Raw genomic sequence first — 23,777 nt, forward strand, 5'->3', positions numbered from 1 at the left:
GTCAGGGCAAAAGGAGAAGTTGCATTCTGAGAGTAAGACCTGTTCCGATCCTATCTGGTGGGGGCCACAGTCAACCAGTCTGTTTTCTCATTTTCCATCAGAACATCATAATGCACCTTGAAGTTGTTGTGTTAAGCCTCATACTGCTTCTAACAGGTAAGTGAGCAGGTGGGCTGGGGGGTTGGGTGGGTACTTGGTATGGTGGGTACTTGCAGTTTCTTAGATGGTTATGGGTTATCTGATGAGCAGAACCAGGATGAAATCTTACTCCAAAGAAATTGCTTAATGGCTATCAATTACAAAATCGATTGCTAAGTGAGCAGGACAAGATGCAGAAACATATTTCACATGCTGCCATTTGTGCTTGAACAAAAAGAGGGGCGGTAGATGTATATGCATAGCCAAATGTGTGTAAGAAATAGTAATTACCCTGGGGTGTGGGGGGGCTGGGCAGAGGAGGTGGGGATGGGGTAGAAGGGAGAGTTAGCCTGTCATTACTTCCTTTTTTGTCTTTTGGAGTTTTTAAACAATGTTCACTTATTTCATTTAAAAATAAATGCTTGCCTGTGGCTCATGCCTGTAATCCCATTGATTTGGGAGACTGAGGCAGGAGGACACACATTCAAGGCCAACTTCAGCAATTTAGGGAGATCCTCAGCAACATGGCTAGCTCCTGTCTCAAAATAAAAACATAAAGAAGACTGAGGATATAGCTCAGTGGGAAAGCATAAACAAATTAAAAAAAAAAAACAAATAAAATATTTTAATTCAAAGCTTTCTGTACACAGGGCGAAAGTTTTGAATAAACATTTCCTAAATTTTAAAGTCTAATCCTGGAGGGTGGGATTATGGGAGAAAGTTCTTTTTTAAAATTATATACTTCTATAAACTAATTATGACATCATGTGCTATATTTGCAAAAATCATTAGGCAAAATCAAGAGAGTTTCAGAGCTGGGTTGTAGCTCAGTGGTAGACTGCTTGCCTAGTATGTGTGAGACACTGGGTTTTATTCTCAGCATGGCATATGCATACATAAAAAAACTAAAGGTTCATCAACAACTAAAAAAAATTCAGTGAGAAATATACCCTTATTTTATATAATAATGATCTTTTTTTTTTTTTCTCTCAGAAAATTTCCTACTCACAGCCTGGTCCTGCCTGTTAGTTAGTAAATCTCAAATTAGTTCTCATTTAAATATTTTCCAATTCTGTGGCTGCCTTGTGTTAGTAAGCCTTGCTTAGTTGCTGGGCTGTCATCAACTGATGACAAGATCCCTGCTTAAAAGGCTTTTGGATTGATCCTAACACTCATGTAAAACTCAGCAGCTCCTGGAAGTATTGTAACCCCATTTTCCAAAAATCAATTTCTGAAGAGTCTGTTAGACTTCAGCCCTCAAGCCAACAATGTTTCAAACAAACATCAGTCCTGCTTTTGTGTAAGAGAAGTGGAGTAGTGAGGAGGTGATTTCATCTGCAATAACAGTTTTCAAAGGCCATGAAAATTAAAACATTGAAATTTAAGTGCAATAGAATTAATTCTTTTTTTTTTTTTAAAGTATTGCAATGGATACAAGTGAATTTGGAAGAAAGAACTGAGGCACTGGAGTGGGAAGGAGACTTTTCTCTAGGCTTCAATATCCTTGGTGTTATTTTCATTTTTAAAAACCACAAGTTTACATTGCCTATTTAAAAATCAATAATATGCAGGTACCTGGTGAACACAGGGTAAAATACATACATGCAATACTTGAGTATCATTTGGTTAAAACCTTTTGAAAGCAATTTGGCCATCTTCATCAAAAGATGAAAATATTCCTTCCCTTTATCCTGGTCATTTCTCTCTTAGAAATTTATCCCCCTAGGGAACTTAAATACAGTAAAGGTTTAATAGAAAGATTTTGTCACATTACTTACAATGGTAATAATGAGGAAGAGCTTGAAAATCATCCAGTGCAAATAAATTGTATTGTCTACAAATATATCCATTAAACAAAACATTTATTTGAAGAATATGCTAAAAACTGTTTATAGTATCAAAATTTCAAAATCAATCTATAAAGCCATGCCTACAAAACAAACTGTAAAAAGAAACATGAGAATAAATAAATTAAAAAGTGAAAAAAATATTTTAGGAAAATATCAAGACCTCATTCTCAGTTTCTGCTCCCTGTGTTTCAGATGCTGTGGTTTCTTATACTCAAGTGAGTGGAGTGGTGGGTCATCGGGTCATTATTCCCTGTAGCTACTCAGTCACCAGTGGAGTCACATCCATGTGCTGGGGCCGAGGGGCATGTCCTACATCTAAATGCTCAAATGAACTCATCTGGACTGATGGATCTCAAGTCACCTTCCAGAAACACAGGCGTTATAAGCTGGAGGGGAACCTTTTGCAAGGGAATGTGTCTTTGACCATAGAGAATGCAGCTAAGACTGATAGTGGCCTATATTGTTGTCGAATTGAGCATAGCGGGTGGTTTAATGATATGAAACTCACCTTATCCTTGGAGATTAAACCAGGTAAGCTTGTTTTGTTTCCTTTGATCTTTTCCTGGAAGTTAACTGAGTTTTTTGTTTGGTAATAATTTCTGTTTTCCTTTAATAGGAAAATAGAAGGTTCACATAATCCTGTTTGCTGACAAATACTTGCTCTTGAGAAACAGAATGACTTATTTGCGTAGATGAAGTCCTTCGGCCAACCTTGATTCAAGGCCAAAGGCTAGAATGAGAGACAACCCCCTAAAGCCTCCTTCAGACACGCTTGCTCGCATTATTCTTCCATAGTGAAACATAATGAATAGTTTTATCAAGCTGAATCTATTCAACTTTAAAAACTGTCCCTTTTTTCCCCCTGAAATCTTGTCTTAGAAGAATGTTAAAATGTCCATTCTTCACATTTTAAAATCACCAAGGATTTCAAAGCTCAAAAATGAGTAATCAAAGGTACTGCTGTGTAGACATACAACATCTGGTTTTAACAGCTGTCAACTCAATCTTGTTGAACATTTACATATATATAAATTTTTATAGATATAAAATTATTTATATAATTTATATATAAACAACTATATATAAATTGCTATAATACTTTAAATGTAAATTATTTATGTATGACATTTATATGTATGGAAAACATATGTATATACACACACATAAATATTGTTTAGGCATATAATTCTAACACTTTCCTTGCCCTACCTTGGATATCATATCATATCACAAAACCCCCCTTTAAAAATTAAAATGACCTTATATGAAAGCTTTTGCCACCCAATGCCTATTAACCAGTTGCTCATAAGAAGTTCATGAAATCCAAAAATCTGGGAACATTATATTTTTCTTCTTTTCTCACTATTTGATGAAAGGAGTAGATTCTTGAGGATTTCCTGGTTTCTGGTGTTGTTTCCTAATGAATCTCCTTCTACTAAGGTTTTATTTTGACACTCGAATCTAATACCTGTGGCCTCAATAAACTGTCTCTCTTGCTCTCATTTTATTTTATTTATTGGGGCATTTGAGATTGAACCCAGGTCCCTGCACATGCTAGGCAAGCAAGCGCTCTGCCACTGATCTACAGCCTCAAAGCCCTCCCTGCCCTGTCTTTGTTTTAAATTAAGGGGAACTTTATTTTGCAATCCCTCAGCTTTGGGACTTGGTTTGTTTGTCTTATAGAGGCAAGCAAGATGAGGTCAATTCTATTGGAATAAATAGCTGACTCTGGAGAAACTATGCCTCGGAGGCAATTTAAGGAAGCCAAAAGAAGCTGGTGATACAGTGTGCTGTAGGAAGATGTGGAGAGGCAGCTTGCGGAGAAGAAATAATAGGATTATGATTGCAGCCTTCTTGAGGTTGTGAAATTATCGACCTGGCTAGGTTTTAAAAAACAGCATAGAATAAAATTAGCAGGAGGCTTTTATAGTGTTTAGAAATTCTTCAATAGGTAGATGTTTACAATAATGTTTGGTTCAGTCAGAACATGAGTCCATAACTGAGCCAAAGTGACAATCTCTAATAGCCAATTCTTTGCTTAAGTGTTTTTGTGCTTTTAAAATTCTAAGCTTCCTCTTTAACTCTCCAAGGGCTTCTTAACAGCCCTTTCTACCCTTGTAGTTTCTTACTGAGGAATATACCCTAAGCAAGAAAAGTTCATGAGTTGATTAGAGTTTCTCCTCCCCATCCTTTGATCCGCTTTTTGCATGTATTCTTTTTTTTTTTTTTTCCTCAGAGATTAGATTTTAAACTGTGAAGGGTTGGAAAGTGGATATGTTCAAGCCTACAGCTCTGCTTTAGGTTAAATCAGCAAACTATAGCTCCAGGGCCAAACCAGATTATATAATTGGCCCACCAACTGTTTTTATAAATAAAGTTTTATTGGAACAGCCACACACATTCATTTATACATTGTCAGTGGTGGCTTGCAAATTGATAGGGTTGAGTAGTTGTTACTGAAACCATATATTTTAGGTTCCCAAACGTAAAACATTTACTATGTGGCCCCTTATAGGAAAAGTTTGCTGACTTCAATTTCTAAATAATGGGTTGAGCATCCCTAATCCAAAATGTCAAAATCTGAAAGTTTTAACATAGTCCTGGTACTACCTACAAGTGGAAAATTCTGCAGTATGAAACTTTGTTTTATGCACAGCATTAATGAAAGCATTATGGAAACTTACCTTCAGGCAATATGTATAAAATGTATATGAAACATAAATGGTTTTATATGTAGATTTGTGTCTCATTCCTAAAATATCTAATTATGTATATGCAAATATTCTGAAATTAAAAAAATCCAAATTCTGAAATACTTCTCAAACATTTTGGATAAGGGATACTCAACCTGTATCTCTTAGATGGGAAGCAACCTTAGAAGGTCTGGTTCACCTTGTAACCAAATATACAATTCCTTTCTACAAGTTGTGGCAGGTGTTTTAGCATAGTAGATGAGTGTGATTTAGCCCTGAGTTAAGATGAAAGCCCTTGGGGCATCTACCCTCAGGATGGACAGAATGGACCACTATTTGGTAAACACAGTGGGCTTGAGAACTACTGTTTAAGTCAGTCACTTATCACCAAGAGGGCAAGGAATGTACATACCAGGAGCTGCCACATAGGAACCGAGTGCCCCTTAGACTTGAGCGATGAGAATGTAGATGTGGCAAGCCAGTCATGGGCTGTATGTGTGTGAACTATGAGCACTGAGTGCACAGGGTGGACTGAGCCAACGTTGCCCCTCTCTTTGGACAAGGAATGTAAGCATCTTTCTGTTGCTCTGCCTCTGATCCCCACACAGCACATGAGATGGGCATGGCCTTCCTAGATGTCAGTCAACCTGCTGATAGCAAGGCATCAGGAAGCTAGCCTTAACCCTGACCCCTTGCCTCATTTGAATGGCTTCTCCCCAATAAAAGGGTTCAGCACGTGCTTCTCGCTCTCTTTCTTGCCTGCCTTGCCTCCTTTGTGGGAGCTGGGTCAGAGGAGCTATCACAGAACCCAAAGGAAAAGGTATTTCTCTGTCTCTATGTGATTATTTTATGTCAGCCCATGTTTCCCCTGGAGTGTCCCTGACTGGTTTAGTCGTGTGTCCCAACAGGTACAGGCTCTAGACACCTTCCCTGTCTCACAGTCATTTATAAGGATGCATAATGAATGATATGCATGACTGGTCTTTTAAAAATTGCTTCATTGTAAATGTGAAATATCTGTCCTTACCTCCCCAATCTTTTCAATGCTGCTGCTTCCTTTTGGCTTATGGCAAAGAACAAGCACTCAGGACAGAGAATTCTGCCTAGAGACCATCTCCCATTTGTGTGCAAGGGGACAGTTTTTGAATGGGGTGCTTGCTTTCCTACTGTTTGATTAATCATTGTTTTCATGTTGATTTCTAACTCCAGCCAGAGACACAAGTGTTCCTATGACACCTAGGGTCTATACCTCTGCTTCTTCAACGCCAGCACACACACAGAACCACAAACCAGGTAAAACAGATGAGGTTTGAAACCCTAGGCATTCTAATGAGAGGCTACAGGCCATACTCTGCATTGTGTCAAGACAGAAGTACAATCGAGGGTGAGGGTTCTTAACTGGGCTCCCAACCTGGGCTTCCTTTGGTCTGTGATACTACCCTCTTCTCAAGTTACCTGAATGTTGGGTATGTTTAAGCATTTATGTTGGATATGTATAAGCATTTGAAGAGTGAGGGCAGTCGTTGCTTTTTATAAAATTCTAAAATGATTCATTACTAGCCAAAAAATTATTTGGAGCACTGATCCAACCTACCCAATGGGGATGGTGTGGATCTGGTTCAGCTGGGTATCCATTTATGATGAAAACATGGGGAATTCCAGAAGCCAAGAGTTACACTCTTTGGATTCAGAACTCATTTCGTCCATTCTGAAGTTGGGCCCTGCGGTTGAAAATAATATTTCAACCAAGTTGATGTTTCTGTTTCCTGTTCACGAGACACTGTGCTGCATGCTTTGCAATGTTCTGTCATTCATTTCTCAGGAAGGTTATATCTATTATAGGTGTGATTCAACCCTGTCTTATAGTTATGGGAACTGAGACACAGAATCAAAAAGTTCTTGGTTGAGTGGTGCAGGTCTATAATCCCGGTGGCTCTGGAGACTGAGGCAGGAGGATCCAGAGTTCAAGGCCAGCCTCAGCAAAAGTAAGGCGCTAAGAAACTCAGTGAGACCCTATCTCTAAATAAAATACAAAATAAGGCTGGGGATGTGGCTCACCCCTGAGTTCAATTCCCAGTATCCCCGCCCCCCCCCCCCCCCCCACAAAAAATGTTCATGATTGAAAATCATAAAGATAGCAAGTAGTTGAGTTAGGGTTCAATCTCTATTCATTTGAATTTGGGGCCGGTACTTTTAACAGCTGGATGGTGCCTTCTATCAGGAACACTGAGCTTTATGTTTGAGTGAATTTTCTTGTTTTGACATTCTAAATGATAATGGCTTTATAAAGCTACCTTGTCTTTTGGGGGGCAGTCAGTGTCTTACACTGCTTTGCTTCAAGGACCCTTTAATTTATTGATATAGCGTGGAAATCACAAAAGTGCTACTTATTTAATAAGTGAGCATTATATTTAAGGATGTCAGGGATATCAAATATACCTGCTCATGCTCTCAATTCATGTCACATTGTCCATACTTCAAATTCAACACAGATAAGTTAAGATTGAATACAAAATAGAAAATGATTTACAGGGGAGGGAAACGTGTCCCACAGACACATTTAAGCTCAAGTCTTCTATTTCCAGGATTAAAAAAATAACCTTTAGAAGAGATTCTCAAAGCCCCCTGAAGCACTTTGACCCCTTAAGGTGACTCTGGATTCTGAGGAGTAACCTAAGTGTCACAGCCTCTTAGTGAGAGCAATCTGATGGAACATCTTGATTTCCCTGGACTCCCATTAAACTATGTATCTAACCAAGAGGGATCTGAAGGATTGGGCTATGACCTGAGTTTGGAAGAGAGGATGTTAGGTTATAACTGGCATTTTTGAGCCATAAAAATTTGTAAGAAAAGTAGGTTTGTTGCAGGCAATTGAACACACTGGAGAATCTCTTGGACTTTCTCAATATTGCTAAGGTGGGTGTATTTGTGGACTTGGTTTGGAAAACATGGAAAAGTTACTGGCTTCATTTCAAGCTCCATGAACCTCCTGGGGTGTGGTATTAGTAGAGTCTTAATCTTATCCTGATAGTTTCCTAAAGAGGTTGGGTTCAAAGTTGATCTTCACAGTCCGGGAGGGAGGTGAGCACCCTAGCTAATCTTACGCAGGGACACTTTGTTTTACATCTGTGTCTCTCGGTGCATAAGCTAGTTGCCTAAAATATTCATGGAAGAACCGAAAATAAGGTTGAAAGAGAAATGAAAACTGTCACAAAGACCCAAACTTGGAGGAAAAAATTAAACTCAGGAGATTTCTTGCACAGAATTAAATTGGGTGAAGAATGGCCATCTGATTCTCTTGTGCTGTTCTGGTTAATTTGGTCCCTAAAGAGCCAAATGTTTGGGCATGAGAAACAAACAAGAAAACAGGTCAGAACACGAGAAAGGGAATGTTGAAACATAAAATTTTCAAGACTGCATTGGGGAAGCCAATGCAGAAGACCACTGAGCGGCAGTTAGGAAAGCCCAGGGTCAGGAATTCTTGGTCAGCCACTACCACTAATTGGCTCCAAGATTCTGTGGTATTCTAAGGGAGTCACGTAAACATCTTTTAAAGAGCCAGGTGACCAAGCCTGTATATCGGTAAGCTGTTTAATAGGGAAGAAAGGAAAGATTTCAGAAAAGGAAAAGGAAATAGCTTTGTATTAGAGAGTTCGCAGTATCAGCTTTCTGGTGAGACATGAATGATAGATGCTTGCATAGCATTCACAACACCTTGGGTTCAATAAAGTTCTGACGAGAAATGGAAGATGAGTCAGATAACACAGGAAATCACTCTTAACAAAGGAATGGTTAGAATGCAAGTGCAGAAGGAGAGGGGTTCAGGGTCTATCTGAAACTCTGCTTTTAGGGTTGCAAATCATTAGCTAGGCCAAGATATTGTGCAACCTTGTCATCTTGAAGAGACCTCAGTAAATTAAATTTTGTACCTGTTGGTCAAATATGTGCATCTGTCCAGAAAAATGTGTGGACAATCTGGTATACTTAAATAGGGTCAAGAAATCCAGAGTGACATCATAGTGAAGAGACTTGGGCAAGTTAGTGGAAATTTCCAGGCCCTGTTCCCTGAAAGTGAAATGTCACTCGTATTAATAAAATGAAACTTAACTGGGTATCCTGTGTAGGATGTGCTGTTGTAGACTCTTTATTTAAAGGAAGTATAAATGACTAGAAGAATAGAAAGGGAAATAATTCTGTCTCTTGTTAAAACTATCTAGAATTTTATTTAGATGATTTTTTAAATAGTTTTTGTCTTGTTTTTAGTTGTAGGTGGACACAATTCCTTTATTTGTTTATTTTTATGTGGTGCTGAGGATCAAACCCAGTGCCTCACATGTGCTAGGCAAGCAATCTACCACTGAGCTACAGCCCTGGCTCTGGGTCACATTCTTGTCATTATAATAAAGTGACTAGATAGCAGTACAAAGCCTGAAGGCCATCTTTGAGTAAATCTCTAAGAGGAGTTAGAATGGCTGGAAGTGGGTAGGTGGGAGCCATGTTTTCCTGAGGAAAGCTAGGTGAGGGAACTGCGGGAAGTTGGTGGTAATTTATAATTTCAGTTTTGTTTTGTTTTTTACTTTTGTTCGGGGTGCAAATTTCCCTCCACAAATGGAACATGGTTCTTCTGTTGTTTTTGTTCTAGTAGCTACTTTACCTACTACAACTCAGGCTGCAGAGACCCAGACTAAGACCCTGCAGGAAACAAGGACATCCTCTGCCAGCTTACCACTCTACTATTGCCCAACAGGTAAGTACATTCTCTCCCCTGAATCCCTGGGAGTATCCGAATCTTGATAACCATTGACAGGGAGAGCACTCACTCTGGAGTAAGACAGTTCTGACATGAGGGCTGAGGAGGGCCACTCTCTCTGAATCTGTTTTATTACATGTGAATGGATGTAATGCCGCTGATCTTATAGAATCCTTAGGAAGATTAAATGAGATGAAGGGCCTGGGACATGGTTACACAGGGGTTAAGTGATAGATACAATGGCAGCTACTACTATTACTTGGGACATCCTGAATCCATAAGACCAGTACAGGCAACACGTATGATTTGGAAATATCTACATACATATGACTCAATTTTCCTAAGTCAAATCAACCAGTTTTGACTCCAATCTCATTACTGGGCTTGATCTCTTGGGTCAGGGCCTTAAAAACAATTAAATCCAAATACCAAAATGTCCATCCATGTTGTTTCCTCCAAGGTTCCTCCTAAGTACAACCTGGGGGATCCTAGCTACCTTGGCAATCTTGTATTTACATGGGCATTCAGAGGTGGTGCTGCGGTCTACATGTTTATGTCCCCCCACAAATTAAAATATGGATATCTAATCCTCAAAGCAATAGCATTTAGAGGTGGGGCATCTGGGAGGTGACTAGGGCCCTGCCCTCATGAATGAGATTGGTTCCTTTATCAAGAAGCCTGAGGGTGCTAATTTGCCCTTTCTTCACTTGGGGACTCACAAAAGACACTGTCTCTGAGGAAGTGATGAACTTCATCCTGCACTTCCTGGCCTTTAAAACTGTGACCTGTAAATTTCTTTTGTCAACTAACTTGCCTGGGGCATTTTGTTATGGCAGCCCAAATGGACCAAAACAGCACCAAGGATGTATGTCACGCTGAGATCCTGCTTCTCCCTCTGAACATTCTGCCTTATTGCCCAGGCCCCATAAAATCTCTACTCTTTAGAAATATGGAGTTAATCTGTCTTTTCTTGATGAGGAAAGGTGACACAGAAGCCTGTCATATTTCTCAGCTAATGCACTTTGTTACCCACAGTGCTCAAGTGTAGAGCACATGGCATACAGAACCTCTTTGTGATTCAGAGCTGGCTTACGTGTCCTTGTACCTGTGCTGTAACCAAACAAGGTCAAGCTTTGCAGGACTCCGTGTGTGTGTGACTCATTCTACTCAGTGGTTGCAATCTGTGGGCCCTCACCCCCTTATGGCCTCCCTTTTGCCAAGTATTCCTGGAAACTGGTTAATTTAAAATGGACCTGCCGTGAAATTCACACAGGGACACATTCAGTAGGGATTAGATAATGGTGACATTTGGTTTGGAAAGTGGAGTCCTTAGTGGAAACTATTTCCAGGCACAAAAACAAAATGAAAATAGATAGAAACACAAGGTAACAGCAGTGGGAGCAGCTGCACCCCATCTTTGAGTATGTGGGGAGGAAAAAGGTAGGAATGGGGAATCATTCTCTAAAATATCATGTCACCAAAACCTGGTCAGGGTAGGGTCTTCCAGAATGAAACAGACACCTGAACAGCTGTGTCCCCAGGATTTGTGTGACTGCCAAGTCCTCACTGTGTCCATGTCAACCCTCAGCCGATTAAACCTCCACATAGGCAAAGAATGTTAGGTCTGGAAGGGATTTAGGTTGTCATATGGCCAGCCACCCACCTTCAAAAGATGTGTGCCAGGAAGCTTACGCGTTATCTCATTGAATTGTTTCAAAGCAGAATAGGGAGACTTATAGTTCTGCTTTGGAGACACACAGTTCCCAGTTCAGCCACCAGTTACTAGCTGCATGCCCCCGGCCATTCCACTGGATGACAACAGCAAAGGATGTGGGGGCATTGCATGGTCTCACCTCCACCCTCTGCTCCACTGTCCTACAACAATGGTGATGATGATGATGTTAAAACGGATATTTTCCAACATAGTGTTAAGTACTTTACATGCATCATCTAATTTAATTATACCAAATTAAATATATACTTTTAATAGCTTATAGTTTAAATAGATGCTGGCTAGAAACATCTGTATATTTGTGTATATATTTATATATAGATTTACACACAAATGCATATGCATACATGTATATGTGCCTATGTGTGTTTGCAAAGGGCTCTGATTATCAAGGTCACATTGCTACTGAACATTGTAAGCATTGAATAAACACTTTTATCTAATTCAAGTTCATAATATTTTTACTACTTCACCCAGGTCTATTCTGAAGGTGATAATAAGTCACAGAGCCTAGACTCTAGGTCTGTCTAAACTAGATATTGCCTTTGATTCTGTGTAAACATAGTAATGTAAATATTTGGTGGAGGGGAAGGATTCATCTGATTTTATTCCTGCTGGGGCTGTGTATTCTTAGGGAATTGCATAGACCTCAGTGTTTGCCTTTGGTGAGAGTGCAACGTGTGTGGTGCTCACTAAGCAGAGGCTCATGTCATTTGCTAAAGCTGGAAGCATGTTTCACCAGTCCATTTGTTACAGCACCCATAGAATAGGACTAAAGAACTGGTTAGGATGTGAAGTGCTTAGTATATGGTAGATACTCAGGAGAAACACTTCTGTATTTGACCTATAGATGCCAACAAAGGACAAAATGATTTATTCTCTTATAAACTAAATGTTCCAAAAACACTTGGAAAATTTGAATGTTCAAAACATCAGGGTCAATATATCTTATTATACAAAATCCCATCCCTTAAATAGTAGATTGTGCATTGGTCTTTCGGCTGATAATAGCAAATATTTTCTAATGTGCTTCTGGACCAACATCTAAATACTTTGGCATATAACTTGAGAATTGCATGCATCTTGTTTTACACATCATGATATATTTTTTTTAGTTGTAGATGAACACAATACCTTTATTTCATTTATTTGTTTTTATGTGGTGCTGGGGTCTAACCCAGTACTTCACACGTGTGAGGCAAGCACACTACCGCTGAGCTACAACCCCAGCCTCTAAAGTGCATTCTGAATAGGGCTGTTCTAGCCTAAGGTGCACAGGTAGCCTCTGGGTGCTCATCTGCAGTTTCTTAGCAGCATGAAAATATTGATTACCTTCAAGTGTGATTTAGTCTGGTTGCATGAATGAACTTTTCTGATTCCTATGAAATTGTAAAACTTTGTGTTCATATATTTCTCCCCACAAAAAAAGGAGTCCAGGGCTGGGGTTATGGCTCAGTGGTAGAATGTTTGCCTTGCATGTGTGGGACACTGGGTTTGATCCTCAGCACCACATAAATAAAAATAAAATAAAGGTATTGTGTCCATCTACAACAACAACAACAAAATTTTTAAAAGAGATTCTATTGTCAAAGAGTCCATGATAGAAAGGTGAGGAACCATGACCTCATAGGATAAGGTTTTAAAATGTTAATAGCTTGGCCCGACTCTTGGGAGGCTAGCAGCATTTGGTGGTATAATTATTCAATTTTCCATTCATTGCCAGAAGGCAGTGCAAATATATATATAGTTTCTTCAGTGAAAATCCAATATTTTTGTAATTCTAATTAATTTTTCCTTCTTGTTAAACAGATGGGAACAGCACCATGACACAGTCTTCAGATGGCCTTTGGCAAAACAATGAGACTGTAAGCATATTCCTCCCTGTTTTATTAGTCAGGCTCACTTGTCTGTCTTCCTGGAAGCAAACTTGCATCTAAAGACTAGTTCTGTAAGAGTAGCCATAGATTGAATTTTTTCTCCTTAAAAAAAGTTGGAGAGAAGGAAGAAAAGAATTGGAATCTTAAATAGGATGCTTTAAGTTGAATAGTTCATTGAGGTGTGTCAGTTTGTTAGGTGATATTTTACTAAATAACGCATATGCATGCACGCATACACACACCACTCAAACTTAGCTGTGGTCAAAAATTAGGACAAAAAGCAATGAACTAATTCAAGGAAAGCATGTTAATATACCATGAAGGGTTTTATTTGGGATGGAATGGAGCAGAGGCCCTCCCAAACAGAAACACAAAGTAAGCAAGAGTCCTGCCCAAGGACAGACCCACTAATGTCCTTTTCCCACACAGGGACCATTCTATGTGGAAATTCTTAAGCCTCTGTGAATTTTTTTTTTCTGCACATATCTCTTCTCATATGATGACTTATTAAAGGTATTAAGGTCTTAATTTTGATTCTGTAGGGTATTCTCATACTTTTTCTGCAGTGAGCACAAGAAAAATCAGAGGAGCCCTAGTCTCATGATACTTATCAGGGTTTTTTGTCTTTCCAAAGAAGTTAGACAAACTTATCAATCAGGTCTTTTCTTTTGCCTCCTGAAACAGCCTTTGTTTTAGTATGTACAAGTAGTTCAGAGGCAACAAATAGAGTCTGAGGGCAGAGAATAGTCCTTCTGATAGTGAATTGTGAGAAAGGACACACACAGTCATTGAAAGAGAACTTCCAAAAACTCTGGCAGGGTGGAATTGTTTATTGTGGGACCAAATGATCTCATGCTGTATACCTTAGTGACAATAAGACTACATAGCAGCTTGGAAGGTCGAGGCAGGAGGATTGCAAGTTCAAAGCCAGCCTCAGCAAAAAGCGAGGTGCTAAAACTCAGTGAGACCCTGTCTCTAAATAAAATACAAAATAGAGCTGGGGATGTGGCTCAGTGGTTGAGTGTCCCTGAGTTCAATCCCCAGTATGCCCTGCCAAAAAAAAAAAAAAAAAAAAGACTACATAGGAGTGATATTTTAGAAATTATCTTACACCACCAGGCCCTGATTGGTCTGATGAAGGTAGATAGAATCTGTAGGTATTGGAGAGATATCAGAACTACCATTATATGAATTTTTATTGTGTTGCTAAACGATCAGACTTATAGCTATTATTAAAAAACAAAACATTGAATGATGAGTGACCTTAGTTATGTGCAGAACGGGTATATATAGCAGCAAGTAGAGGCAATTTAGAAGCATGTTCAAGATCAACAGTAGCAAAAATGTGCTTTTTTTTTTGTGCTTTGAATAAACATGTCAAGATCTAGATATCTAGCCCAAACATACAGATTCTATCTATATTCATCAGACTGATCAGTGCCTGTGCTGTGTAAGATAACTTTTATATATATAATTATATATGCAATTTAGTAATTTTTCCTGTTCAGAAAAGACCCTGGAGAGACAAAACTTGAAAAGAATCCATAAAGCAAACTGGTAATAGTACTTGTTTCTCGATATTAGATATTGGTTGAGTTTAATTTCCTTTTTTATGCTTAGCTGAGTATTCTAAAATAAACATGCAATATTTGTGTCATATAATCAAAAAACGAAAGCAAAGCCTGCTTCCTTGACCTCCATTCTCCAACTGCCTATCCCTTTTCCTCCTCATAACAGCATATTCTTTCCCTCCCATATATTTTCTAGGTCCCTTCTAAGCCATGATGACCCAGTTACTTTCCTCTATATTCTTTATAGGGTTCACCAAGAAATACCTAATAGCACCTTACCCAAGAACCCTATTAAATATGCAAAAAGCAAAAATTCCATGAGACAGAGATTTATGGCAAAAAAAAGAGACTTTTTGTAAGTAAATAGTAACAGCTGTGAACTTACTATAAACTCTATTAAATATGCAAACAGAGGTTCAAAGAGGCTAAATAACTTGTCCACAGCAACTAAGTAGAAGAGTAGGGATTCTACTTCAGAGGTTAACCTCTTATATGGGAAAACACTTGATCTGTTTCTCTGATCCTTCACTTTCACTATCCAATGGACTCCCCTTGGAATTAGAGAGAAACTATCGTGCCTAACATGATAACCTGGTATGTTTCAGGGTTCTTTCAGGATGTAGCATCCCCTTATGATCTGCACTAGGAGATTTAAACACAATCCTACAATTCCACCCAATTCCACCTGATTACTAAAGTGTTACTCAGGGTCATGTTTGTGAGCAGGGCTACTTTCCAAGTCTTTATCATAACACAGAATCTTGAATTATATTTAAAAAAAATACAGACTACAGTAAAGGATCGAATTCAAAAATCAAGCACATCGTATATCAGATCAAGTCAACTTATATATGAACAAAACTGTTTATTTTCTTTCTTATATCATAGGACCATGCATTTATGGAAATAGCCTATTGACTTTTGAAACATACATAATTTGCATGCATTATACACAAACCTGCTTTAAGCAAACAGTTTGAATGTTGACAAAGGTTTCTGTTGTCCTAAAGCACATTTTGAATTTCAGGTCATCACAGAATTTCACTGAAATTCTTTGGTCTTGTCTCAATTTCTCGAAGTTGTGTCTGGTGCCAATGGATGGGGGGGTGGCAACATATGCAAACAACTGCCTTCTATTCATCATTCTCAGGGAGACTCTTTCAGTCTGCTGCTGTTTCCTTAGCAGGTCTTCCCAGCACAAAGCCCAGGGATGACCAATGGCGGACTCTACGTCGGAATCACAATTTCCACCTTGGTGTTGCTTGCTGTTTTGATTGTCATAATTATTAAAAGTAAGTCATTTCCAGGTTGTTCCCAATGACTAGAGCAAGGGTTCTACAGACACTGTCTGCACTTAAGTGACTCCATGGGGCATGTGATTGGAATCACATGACTTCCCTGAGTCCCCAAATGCTCATCTGTAAAACACACGTGGTAGTGCCTCTTCCTCAAGGGTTGTGCTGGGAATGATTTCTGGCATATGGTAAGTCCACGGCTGTTACTATTTACTTAGAAAATATCTTTTTTTTTTTTTTTGCCATAAATCTCTGTAAATCTCATGGAGCTAACATTTTAGTGGAAGTTTTGCTTCATATCATTGTTTCTTAACTTTGTTCTTTGTTTTTAAATTATTGGTTCCCTGAAGAGAAAAATTCAATATCAGTTCTCCATAAAAGAAATTAAATACTAAGAAATAAGAGTTGCCAGGTGTGGTGGTGTATGCCTGTAATCCCAATGGCTATGGAGGCTGAAACAGAAGGACTGAAAATTTGAGGCCAGCCTCAGCAACCTAGCAAGGCCCGACGCAACTTAGTGAGACCCTATCTCAAAATAAAATAAGTAAATAAAAAGGGCTGGGGATATTGCTAAGTGGTTAAGCATCCCTGGGTTAAATCCCCAGTACCAAAAAAGAAGAAAGAAAGAAAGAAAAAAAAAACAAAACAGAAATAAGAATGTGCTGCATAGATTTGAGATTTGGAGGTGACAGGCCATTGTAACACACACAGTGTCCTCTCTCCTCCCCTCAAGATATGTTTTTTTGTCCCCGTGGGGTGATATTGTTGATGACACCAGAATACTTATTTAGTACATGAAGCATGGAGGGGGAACTATTTGCAGAATAGGATTAGAACAAAGGTCTTCAAGAAGCAGCCACCCAGGGCTTCATGCCCCTTTTGTGAGGGGTGTGTGTGTGTGTGTGTGTGTGTGTCTGCTGTGTTTCTCTCAATGTAAACTGCCCCTCATGAAAGAATCTCAGTCATCTATTTTGTACAACATTATCCATGAACTCATTACCAATCTACTCCATGGGTCTGGGCAGAAAACTGAAAACTGATTATACTTGTTAAATTTAAGGAAATTTCTACCTGATAATTTAGAACTTGGTTAGCCAAAATGATTATTTGGAAATTGGGTAAAATACCTTAAATATGTTCCCCTCTTTAACAAAAACAGTTACTTATTCTCTCTTAAGGAGATGGATTACTGGGAGTATAAAATTTGAAAAAAGTCTCTGATAAGAGGTGACCTCTTGGATGGGATCTTATGTCCTAGGTAGCCTAGGACAAACCTGGTTTATGCCTGTTTTCTAGTAGCTTATTAAAAAAGTCACAGGCTTTTTCAGTTTTTTAAATTAAAAAAAAATTTTTTTTTTTTTTGGTACTGAGGACTGAACCCAGAGGTGCTTCAGCACTGAGCCACATCCCCAGCTGTTTTCATTTTTTATTTTGATAGAGGGTCTTGCTAAGTTGCTGAGGACCTCATTAAGTTTCTGAGGCTGGCCTGGAACTTGTGGTCCCTCTGACTCAGTCTCCTGAGCCAGGTGTACACCATCATGCCTGGCTCATTTTTTTAAATGAAAGATAATTTAGTAATTCCCATTATAGCAAGTCAGGATATGTGGGTGAACATCCCAGACATTACTGAAAATGAGACACTGAGCAATAAAGAGTGTGCCTGGGTCCTGTAGACTCGAGTGGGGACACAGGAAGGAATTGCTGAAGTCATGGGGGAAGGGCTCAAGTCACAACAAAATAATAGACTTGATTGCAAGAAGATATCATGGACTCTTTTACTAAAATGTTCAACCCATCTTCCTCCCCTATTTAGAGTATTTCTTATTCAGAAAGAAGATGCAGCCACTAAGGTAAGCTTGAAAGGTTTGGGGTAGATATCTTTTGATGTCCTTACTGGAGTGAAAAATAAAGAGAAATTCCTCTCCACTCTTCTCCTAAACTACCCATTCAACACCTTGGATCCTGAAATTCTAGTTTAGTGAGCACCTCTGTTGTTATCCATACCTTGCAGTGACATTTTTGGCTTTCTGTATTTCCGTACAGTTGTGGCAGAACCTGTGCAGAAGGGGCACCTCAATCCTACGCTCTTAGGTGAAAAGAAATGAATTGCTTGACAGAGCTGTATATTGAAGGAGTTATATTGATTCACTCTTACACTTTATTCAACCTTTTATTTTATTGAGCATTGATTGAGCACCTATTATATTACAAGTTGATGAACAAAACAGAGAAAAATAAAAAATAAATAAACAAGGCCCTTTTCATGCCTGCAGACAAACACCAAGGATAACAGAGCAGGGAGATGAACTTTTGATTGAGCCCAAGGGAGCAGATGATTTGGAGGAGGATAATTCCTGGCTGAAGGGGCAAGATGGGCAAAGGCTCTGACCACAGCTCCCCCCACATGCAGCCTGCTCCACTCCTTTACCCCTGAGGGCACCGAAGTTTACTCTATTTGTGAAGCTCTTTCTGTCTGTCCTGCCTGCTGCCCAGTTAAAGCTTAGATTCCCCTCTAGTGCATCTGTGGCGGGCAGTCCCCTGCCCCCAGTGAAGCCAACTAGCCTGCTTCATTCCCTTCAGCATGGCTCTGAGCAAGGACATTCTTTGACTCAGTATCCATGCCTCTTGGGCTGCCCTCCATTATTCCTAGTTCTCCTTCATCGGAGGCTTACACAGACTCACCCGTGTCTGAGTTAATGACATGGCAATCCCTAGACCGTGCCTTGGACAGGGTCCAGCACATTGCGAAGGACACGCTGGCTTTTATTATTTCAATCATGCCCTTCACCACCATAAACCTAAGAGGTAGGCAGTATTATTAGCCTCATTTTACAGATTAGAGAAACAGGTTCAGAAATATGGAGGGACATCCAAGGTCACACTACACAGTACATAAAGGACTCAATCTCAGGGACCCAGGCTCATAAATAGTTTTCACCAACTGCTTCAAAAAAGGAAAAGGAAATGCTTCTTATTGGTGAAAAGTCATGGAACATTGTATCCTTTTAGCTATTTGTTTTCTATTCTTAAGAATATTCTACAGTTATCTTTTTTTAAGAGGTTCACTTTTTGCATTAAATCATAAAGAAAAAACATTATATAAAATGTAAAATATAAAAAAGTACATATTTTAATGTGAGATTTCCTCATGACATTTTCTTTTTGGTGTTTATATCACACTGACTCATTTGAGCTTATTGACACCTAAACTGTTTTCATAGATCTATAACTAAGCCATTTTAAGGACCATAGAGAGGTTTTATCTCATTTTTTAAAAATTAATTGAATTTTTTTGCAGGGTTGGGGATGAAATCTAGGGTCTTGCACATGCTAGGTGAGCCCTCTACCACTGAGCTATACCCCACGCCTTCTGATGTTGCCTTAAATATATCAGTGGGGGCTTGTTCTTCATCTGGGGATGAATGAAGATTCAGGTTCCACATTTTCAGTAGTAGAAACTGTCACTATATACAAATTACAAAATGCCAGCCATATCAAACCCCTCACAGGTGTTAAATCTGTTTCTTCCCTGGTTTGTACCTCCTTGATTCCTATGAGACTCAAACATCCATCCACTGTGGGTACCCCACATAACAGGAGGTACAGAGTAGACTCTCCAAGTAGTCCTACTAAAGCATCTCCTGGCACTCATGTGAAAGGCAGGCACATGGAACACCAGCAGTTCTCTCCAAAAAATTACAGCCTTCCTCTCCATTGTCTGCCCTTTTGTGCACTTGGTGTGTGTGAGCATATGCGTGATAAAAGCAATCAACCCCTGATTTTGAAATTTGATCATCAATCACAGTAAGGTTTTCTGACACCATGATCTGGTACACATTAGTAAAACAGTACTATTCCATTACATCCAAGACTTTTCTATATCTTCCAGGGTATAGATCACTAAGCAGTTAAATAGCCTTTTACAGAAGGTCACAATCCACAGTTGTAAACACACCAGTCAACCAGTTCTTAGCCACATTAAAAAATTATGCATCTTTATTTAGTAACTCAGTTCCGTGTCAGATATCTGTCTTTTTACCTTTCCCATTATTGTATTCTATTATAGGATACCCTGAAGGACACCAGTATATATATTTTTTAAATAGTTCTTAGGTTGTTTATATACTCTCCTGTAGCTTAATCTTCAGGGCAACACTTTCTCATTTCCAGAAGGTACAATTGGTTTTATAGTTTTTGTGAACGGGGCTCTTAGATTCTCAAATATCCAGTCTTGCTGGATCATAAATACAAGTGCTGCTCCTTCCTTAGAAGTGATCTTCTTTTTCTTTACTCATGTTATTCTTCAACACTTTCTGCAGCATGGCTTCATTGACTGGTCCTCAAATTGGAGTCCTGCAAAGTGAAGCAAATGCAAGAGCCCGAGCAGAAGACAACGTGTACATCATTGAGGATAATCTTTATGTCATGGAATAAGACCCAGGGGCACACTTGGGGTTTTAAGTCCATGTCTGCAGAAGGTAGTGACCGGATATCACCATGTCTGCCTCCTTTTAAACTCCAGGATCACTTTTCTCCATCATTTCTCCTGGCATTCCAACAAGTCAGCCACATCAGATAGAGTGACTCTCTAGCTCAAAGCTCTGTACAAACTCATTAACAGCATTCTAATTTTTATACTAAAACTAGCTCAGTTTTTCCAGGCATTGTAGAACATTCTTTCACCCATGAACAGTTTAGAATTCTGTATTTTCTTTAGAACCCCCCCCCCCCCCAATCATTCTTATATCCATTAAAAAATTGATTAGTGATACAGGAAGGGAAATTTGTCCAAAACTGTCAAGAAAAAAAAAAAAAGAGAGGAACAGTTTTTAAGAATAAAAAAAAAATTCAACTGAAGACTTCCTTTGGAAGCCTTTCATGATTACCTCTTATTGTTATATTGTAACTCCAAATGTTACCTTTCTTATGTTTCCTAAGTTCAATTCATAAGGGACTGCAGGTTTTTATTTCCCCCATGGGGACATAGAAATGGGTGTAATTTCACTACCTTAGGAATATATGTTTTCTCCTGGCCCTGGAAATGTTATGAATGAATGGACTGATCTGTGGATCAGGATGGATATTTTAGCCACGAAGACCTGCAGTAGGAAGTGTGGACCAAGTAGACTCCAGGGGAAGAAAACTATTTACCTTGGGGTTCCGTACATTTATGCTACTTCTACTTGCACTTGTGCCATGGTGCTAGGCAAATTTTTTCCCTCCCTCCTTCCCTCTCTTCTTTCCTTCCTTCCTTCCTTCCTTCCTTCCTTCCTTCCTTCCTTCCTTCCTTCCTTCCTTCCTTCCTTCTTTTATTTCTGGTATTCGAATTGAACCCTGGGGTGCTTTGTCACTGAGCCACACCCCTAGCTATTTTTATTTTATTTTTTTACTTTGAGACAGGGTCTTGCTGAATTGCTCAGGGCCTGTCTAAGTTGTTGGGGTTGGCTTTGAACTTTTGATCCTCCTGCCTCAGCCTCCTCAGTCACTGGGATTATTGGCCTGTGCCACTGCTCCCAGCTGATGCTAGTCATTTATGTAGACAACCAACAGGCTCTCTGAACTAATTTTCAGAATGAGGAGGGTCAGAAATGAAGGGGAAAAATGAGGGAGTAGGAAAAAGGACTGTCTGCCTTCTCTACTGCAAGTCTAATAATGCTTAAAATTATCATTAGTGTCTTCTAAAATTCTATATTTCTAATTGATTTCCAGACCACTTTCATATTTAAAGTTATTTCAGAAAGCTGAAAGTTGTAGGGTCTTTTTCTTCTCTAATTAATTCCAAGGTCTTTTTTCTTTTTCTGGTAGTTCCATGACACTTTGGTTTTGCCAAGAGTTAAAGAGAGGTGTATTATAAGGAATCTTCAGTCTTCAGTCACTCATGTGATTATTTAGAAATTTAAATGTGCAAGAGCTGGTATTGTCAGAAAAAAATTTCCATATGAACACTTAATAGGGTTGGGTATTAATTTCAATTTCAATTTGAGTGAACCCTGAAATCATGGCATGGGTTCAGAGCTACTCATGCCATAGTGGTCTGGGAGCGTGCTGTCAAAGACCACATTTTCACACTGTTCTGCAGAGTTCTAGGAAATCACGAGGTCCTCTGAGTGAGGGTTCTGTGGGCAAATGAGATCTGTATACATTCTATTCTGGGTTTGCCAGATGGAGTCAGCCTGGTAAAGTCTAAAAATGTATTATGTTCCAACTAGAGTGTATTCTTTCTTGCCTCAGATTCTTTTTCTTGAATCTGAGGCAACATGCATTAATTTGTGGCTTTGAAATAAAAATCTAGATTTGCAGTATCATTGGGAAAGCTTGTCAAGTAGACAGTACTCTTTTGGTTTTGTTTATTTTGTTTTGTTTGCACATGCTGGGGATGGAACCCAGGTCCTCCAGTCTGGGCTGCATGCTTAAGTGGTCCAGGGGTCTCTTAGCTGGGGCTCTACCCTCAGGGTGCTGCTCTCTGGCCCACTCACTTTTGATTCTTGCCTGTTTTCTGTAGGGCTTTGAGTTTATGATGTCTGCTCTAGTCTCCACATTGTTCCTGGAGATTTATTATCCACGCTAAAAGATCTGGGAATCTAGTGTACTGTTTAATCTTGCGTTTCCAAAACTTGTTTGAACACACAAGCTCAGTATCTAGTAGAATTGTGTGAAACAAATTACATGGGAAGTGAGTGGAAGCCCATCAGTACACAGGATTAAGAATAAGACTTGATTTTTAATCTTTTTATCAGTGACACTAGATGACATTAGGATAACTTGTTCTTTATGCTCAGCTTTTTCACCTATTAGGTATAATCTTCTCCATACCTAACTTGGTGTTTAGTGGTAATTCTAATGTAATGTTACTTGTAAGAAATCTTTGAAGCTGGGTGTGGTTGTGCATGCCTGTAATCCCAGCATCTTGGGAGGCTGAGGCAGGAGGACCTTGAGTTCAAAGCTAGCCTCAGCAATTTATCGAGGACTTAAGCAACTCAGTGAGACCCTGTTTCTAATAAAATATTTTAAAAAAAGGGTTGGGAATATAGCTCAGTGGGTTAACTGCCCCTAGGTTCAATTCCCAGTAGCAAAAACGGGGGTGGGGAGAAGTCTTTGAAAAGGCAAAAACACTAAAGAATGCATAATTTTCTCCTAGTAGATTTTGTAGTAATAGCAGGGCTAGCATGCATGCTTGGTAATTATAATATATTACATTCATAAATCTCTTGTTCTATGATATCTCTTTAAAAAACAATGTTTCTTTTTGAAACAGTTAATGTTGAATAGTTTAATTATTACCTTATACTACAGAAAAAATTGTCAATAACTGGGATGGAGGATGGTAACAAAGAAGAAAGGGGAGAGATTTCATTATTATGACTTTTTTCTGTAAATATATCAACCTTATAGATCATCTTGAATTTTGTTTTTATCCTTCAAGATACAATTGAGGTTCCATTACCTATAATCTGTCCTGAAGGAAGAGGATGTGGCTATGATTAAGACTGTGTATTCAAACTTAGGAACATTTGCACATCTTTAAGAAATAGCATAACCGTTCATTCACTGATAGCTGTAAAGATGGGGTGATTCTGTGAGCACATGAAAGCGGGGGACTCCTCGTGGTTGTACGTGCATTTGTTAATAAATAAGATTTGTTTGCTCTTTTTGAAAACTGGCTTGTCATTTTCTCAGACTCATCTTTCAGGTTGGGCCAGGAATCTTCACCTTGCTGGGACATGACCAAAGTGTCAAAATTTGGCACCAGGTGCTGTTCTGGAGATATAACAACAACCATTCTGGAACTCCAGTTCTTATGAAGTTGAGATTGAGCAGGGAAGAAACATAAAATCCACCATTCCTATTAATCATTAGTGCTAAGGCAAAAG

General features: G+C 39.0%; 1 protein-coding gene across 4 annotated transcripts; it reads left to right on the plus strand.

Moving 5' to 3' along the window:
- The first annotated feature begins 52 nt into the window (after positions 1–52).
- Havcr1 (hepatitis A virus cellular receptor 1) lies at positions 53–23,563 on the plus strand. Of its 4 annotated transcripts, none has more exons than XM_027938740.2 (8): positions 53–156; positions 2,181–2,519; positions 5,891–5,974; positions 9,324–9,428; positions 12,973–13,028; positions 15,795–15,903; positions 17,720–17,756; positions 20,226–23,563. In XM_027938740.2, the coding sequence occupies exons 1-8, from the start codon at positions 111–113 to the stop codon at positions 20,338–20,340; spliced, it is 891 nt and encodes a 296-aa protein (XP_027794541.2). In that variant the 5' UTR covers positions 53–110; the 3' UTR covers positions 20,341–23,563. The 4 variants fall into 4 exon arrangements, with proteins under 4 accessions (XP_027794541.2, XP_071468126.1, XP_071468127.1 ...); XM_071612025.1 differs by having other exon boundaries at positions 15,798–15,903; XM_071612026.1 differs by lacking the exon at positions 5,891–5,974.
- The last annotated feature ends 214 nt before the right edge of the window (positions 23,564–23,777 follow it).

This window comes from Marmota flaviventris, chromosome 5 (genome assembly GCF_047511675.1).
Source record: "Marmota flaviventris isolate mMarFla1 chromosome 5, mMarFla1.hap1, whole genome shotgun sequence".
NCBI lineage: Eukaryota > Metazoa > Chordata > Mammalia > Rodentia > Sciuridae > Marmota > Marmota flaviventris.

Coding starts and splice junctions, on each gene's coding strand:
- Havcr1 (XM_027938740.2), top strand. CDS start 111: ATGCACCTTGAAGTTGTTGTGTTAAGCCTCATACTGCTTCTAACAG. Junction 5,975..9,323: donor CACACAGAACCACAAACCAG/GTAAAACAGATG, acceptor TTTTTGTTCTAG/TAGCTACTTTACCTACTACA. Junction 9,429..12,972: donor ACTCTACTATTGCCCAACAG/GTAAGTACATTC, acceptor CTTGTTAAACAG/ATGGGAACAGCACCATGACA.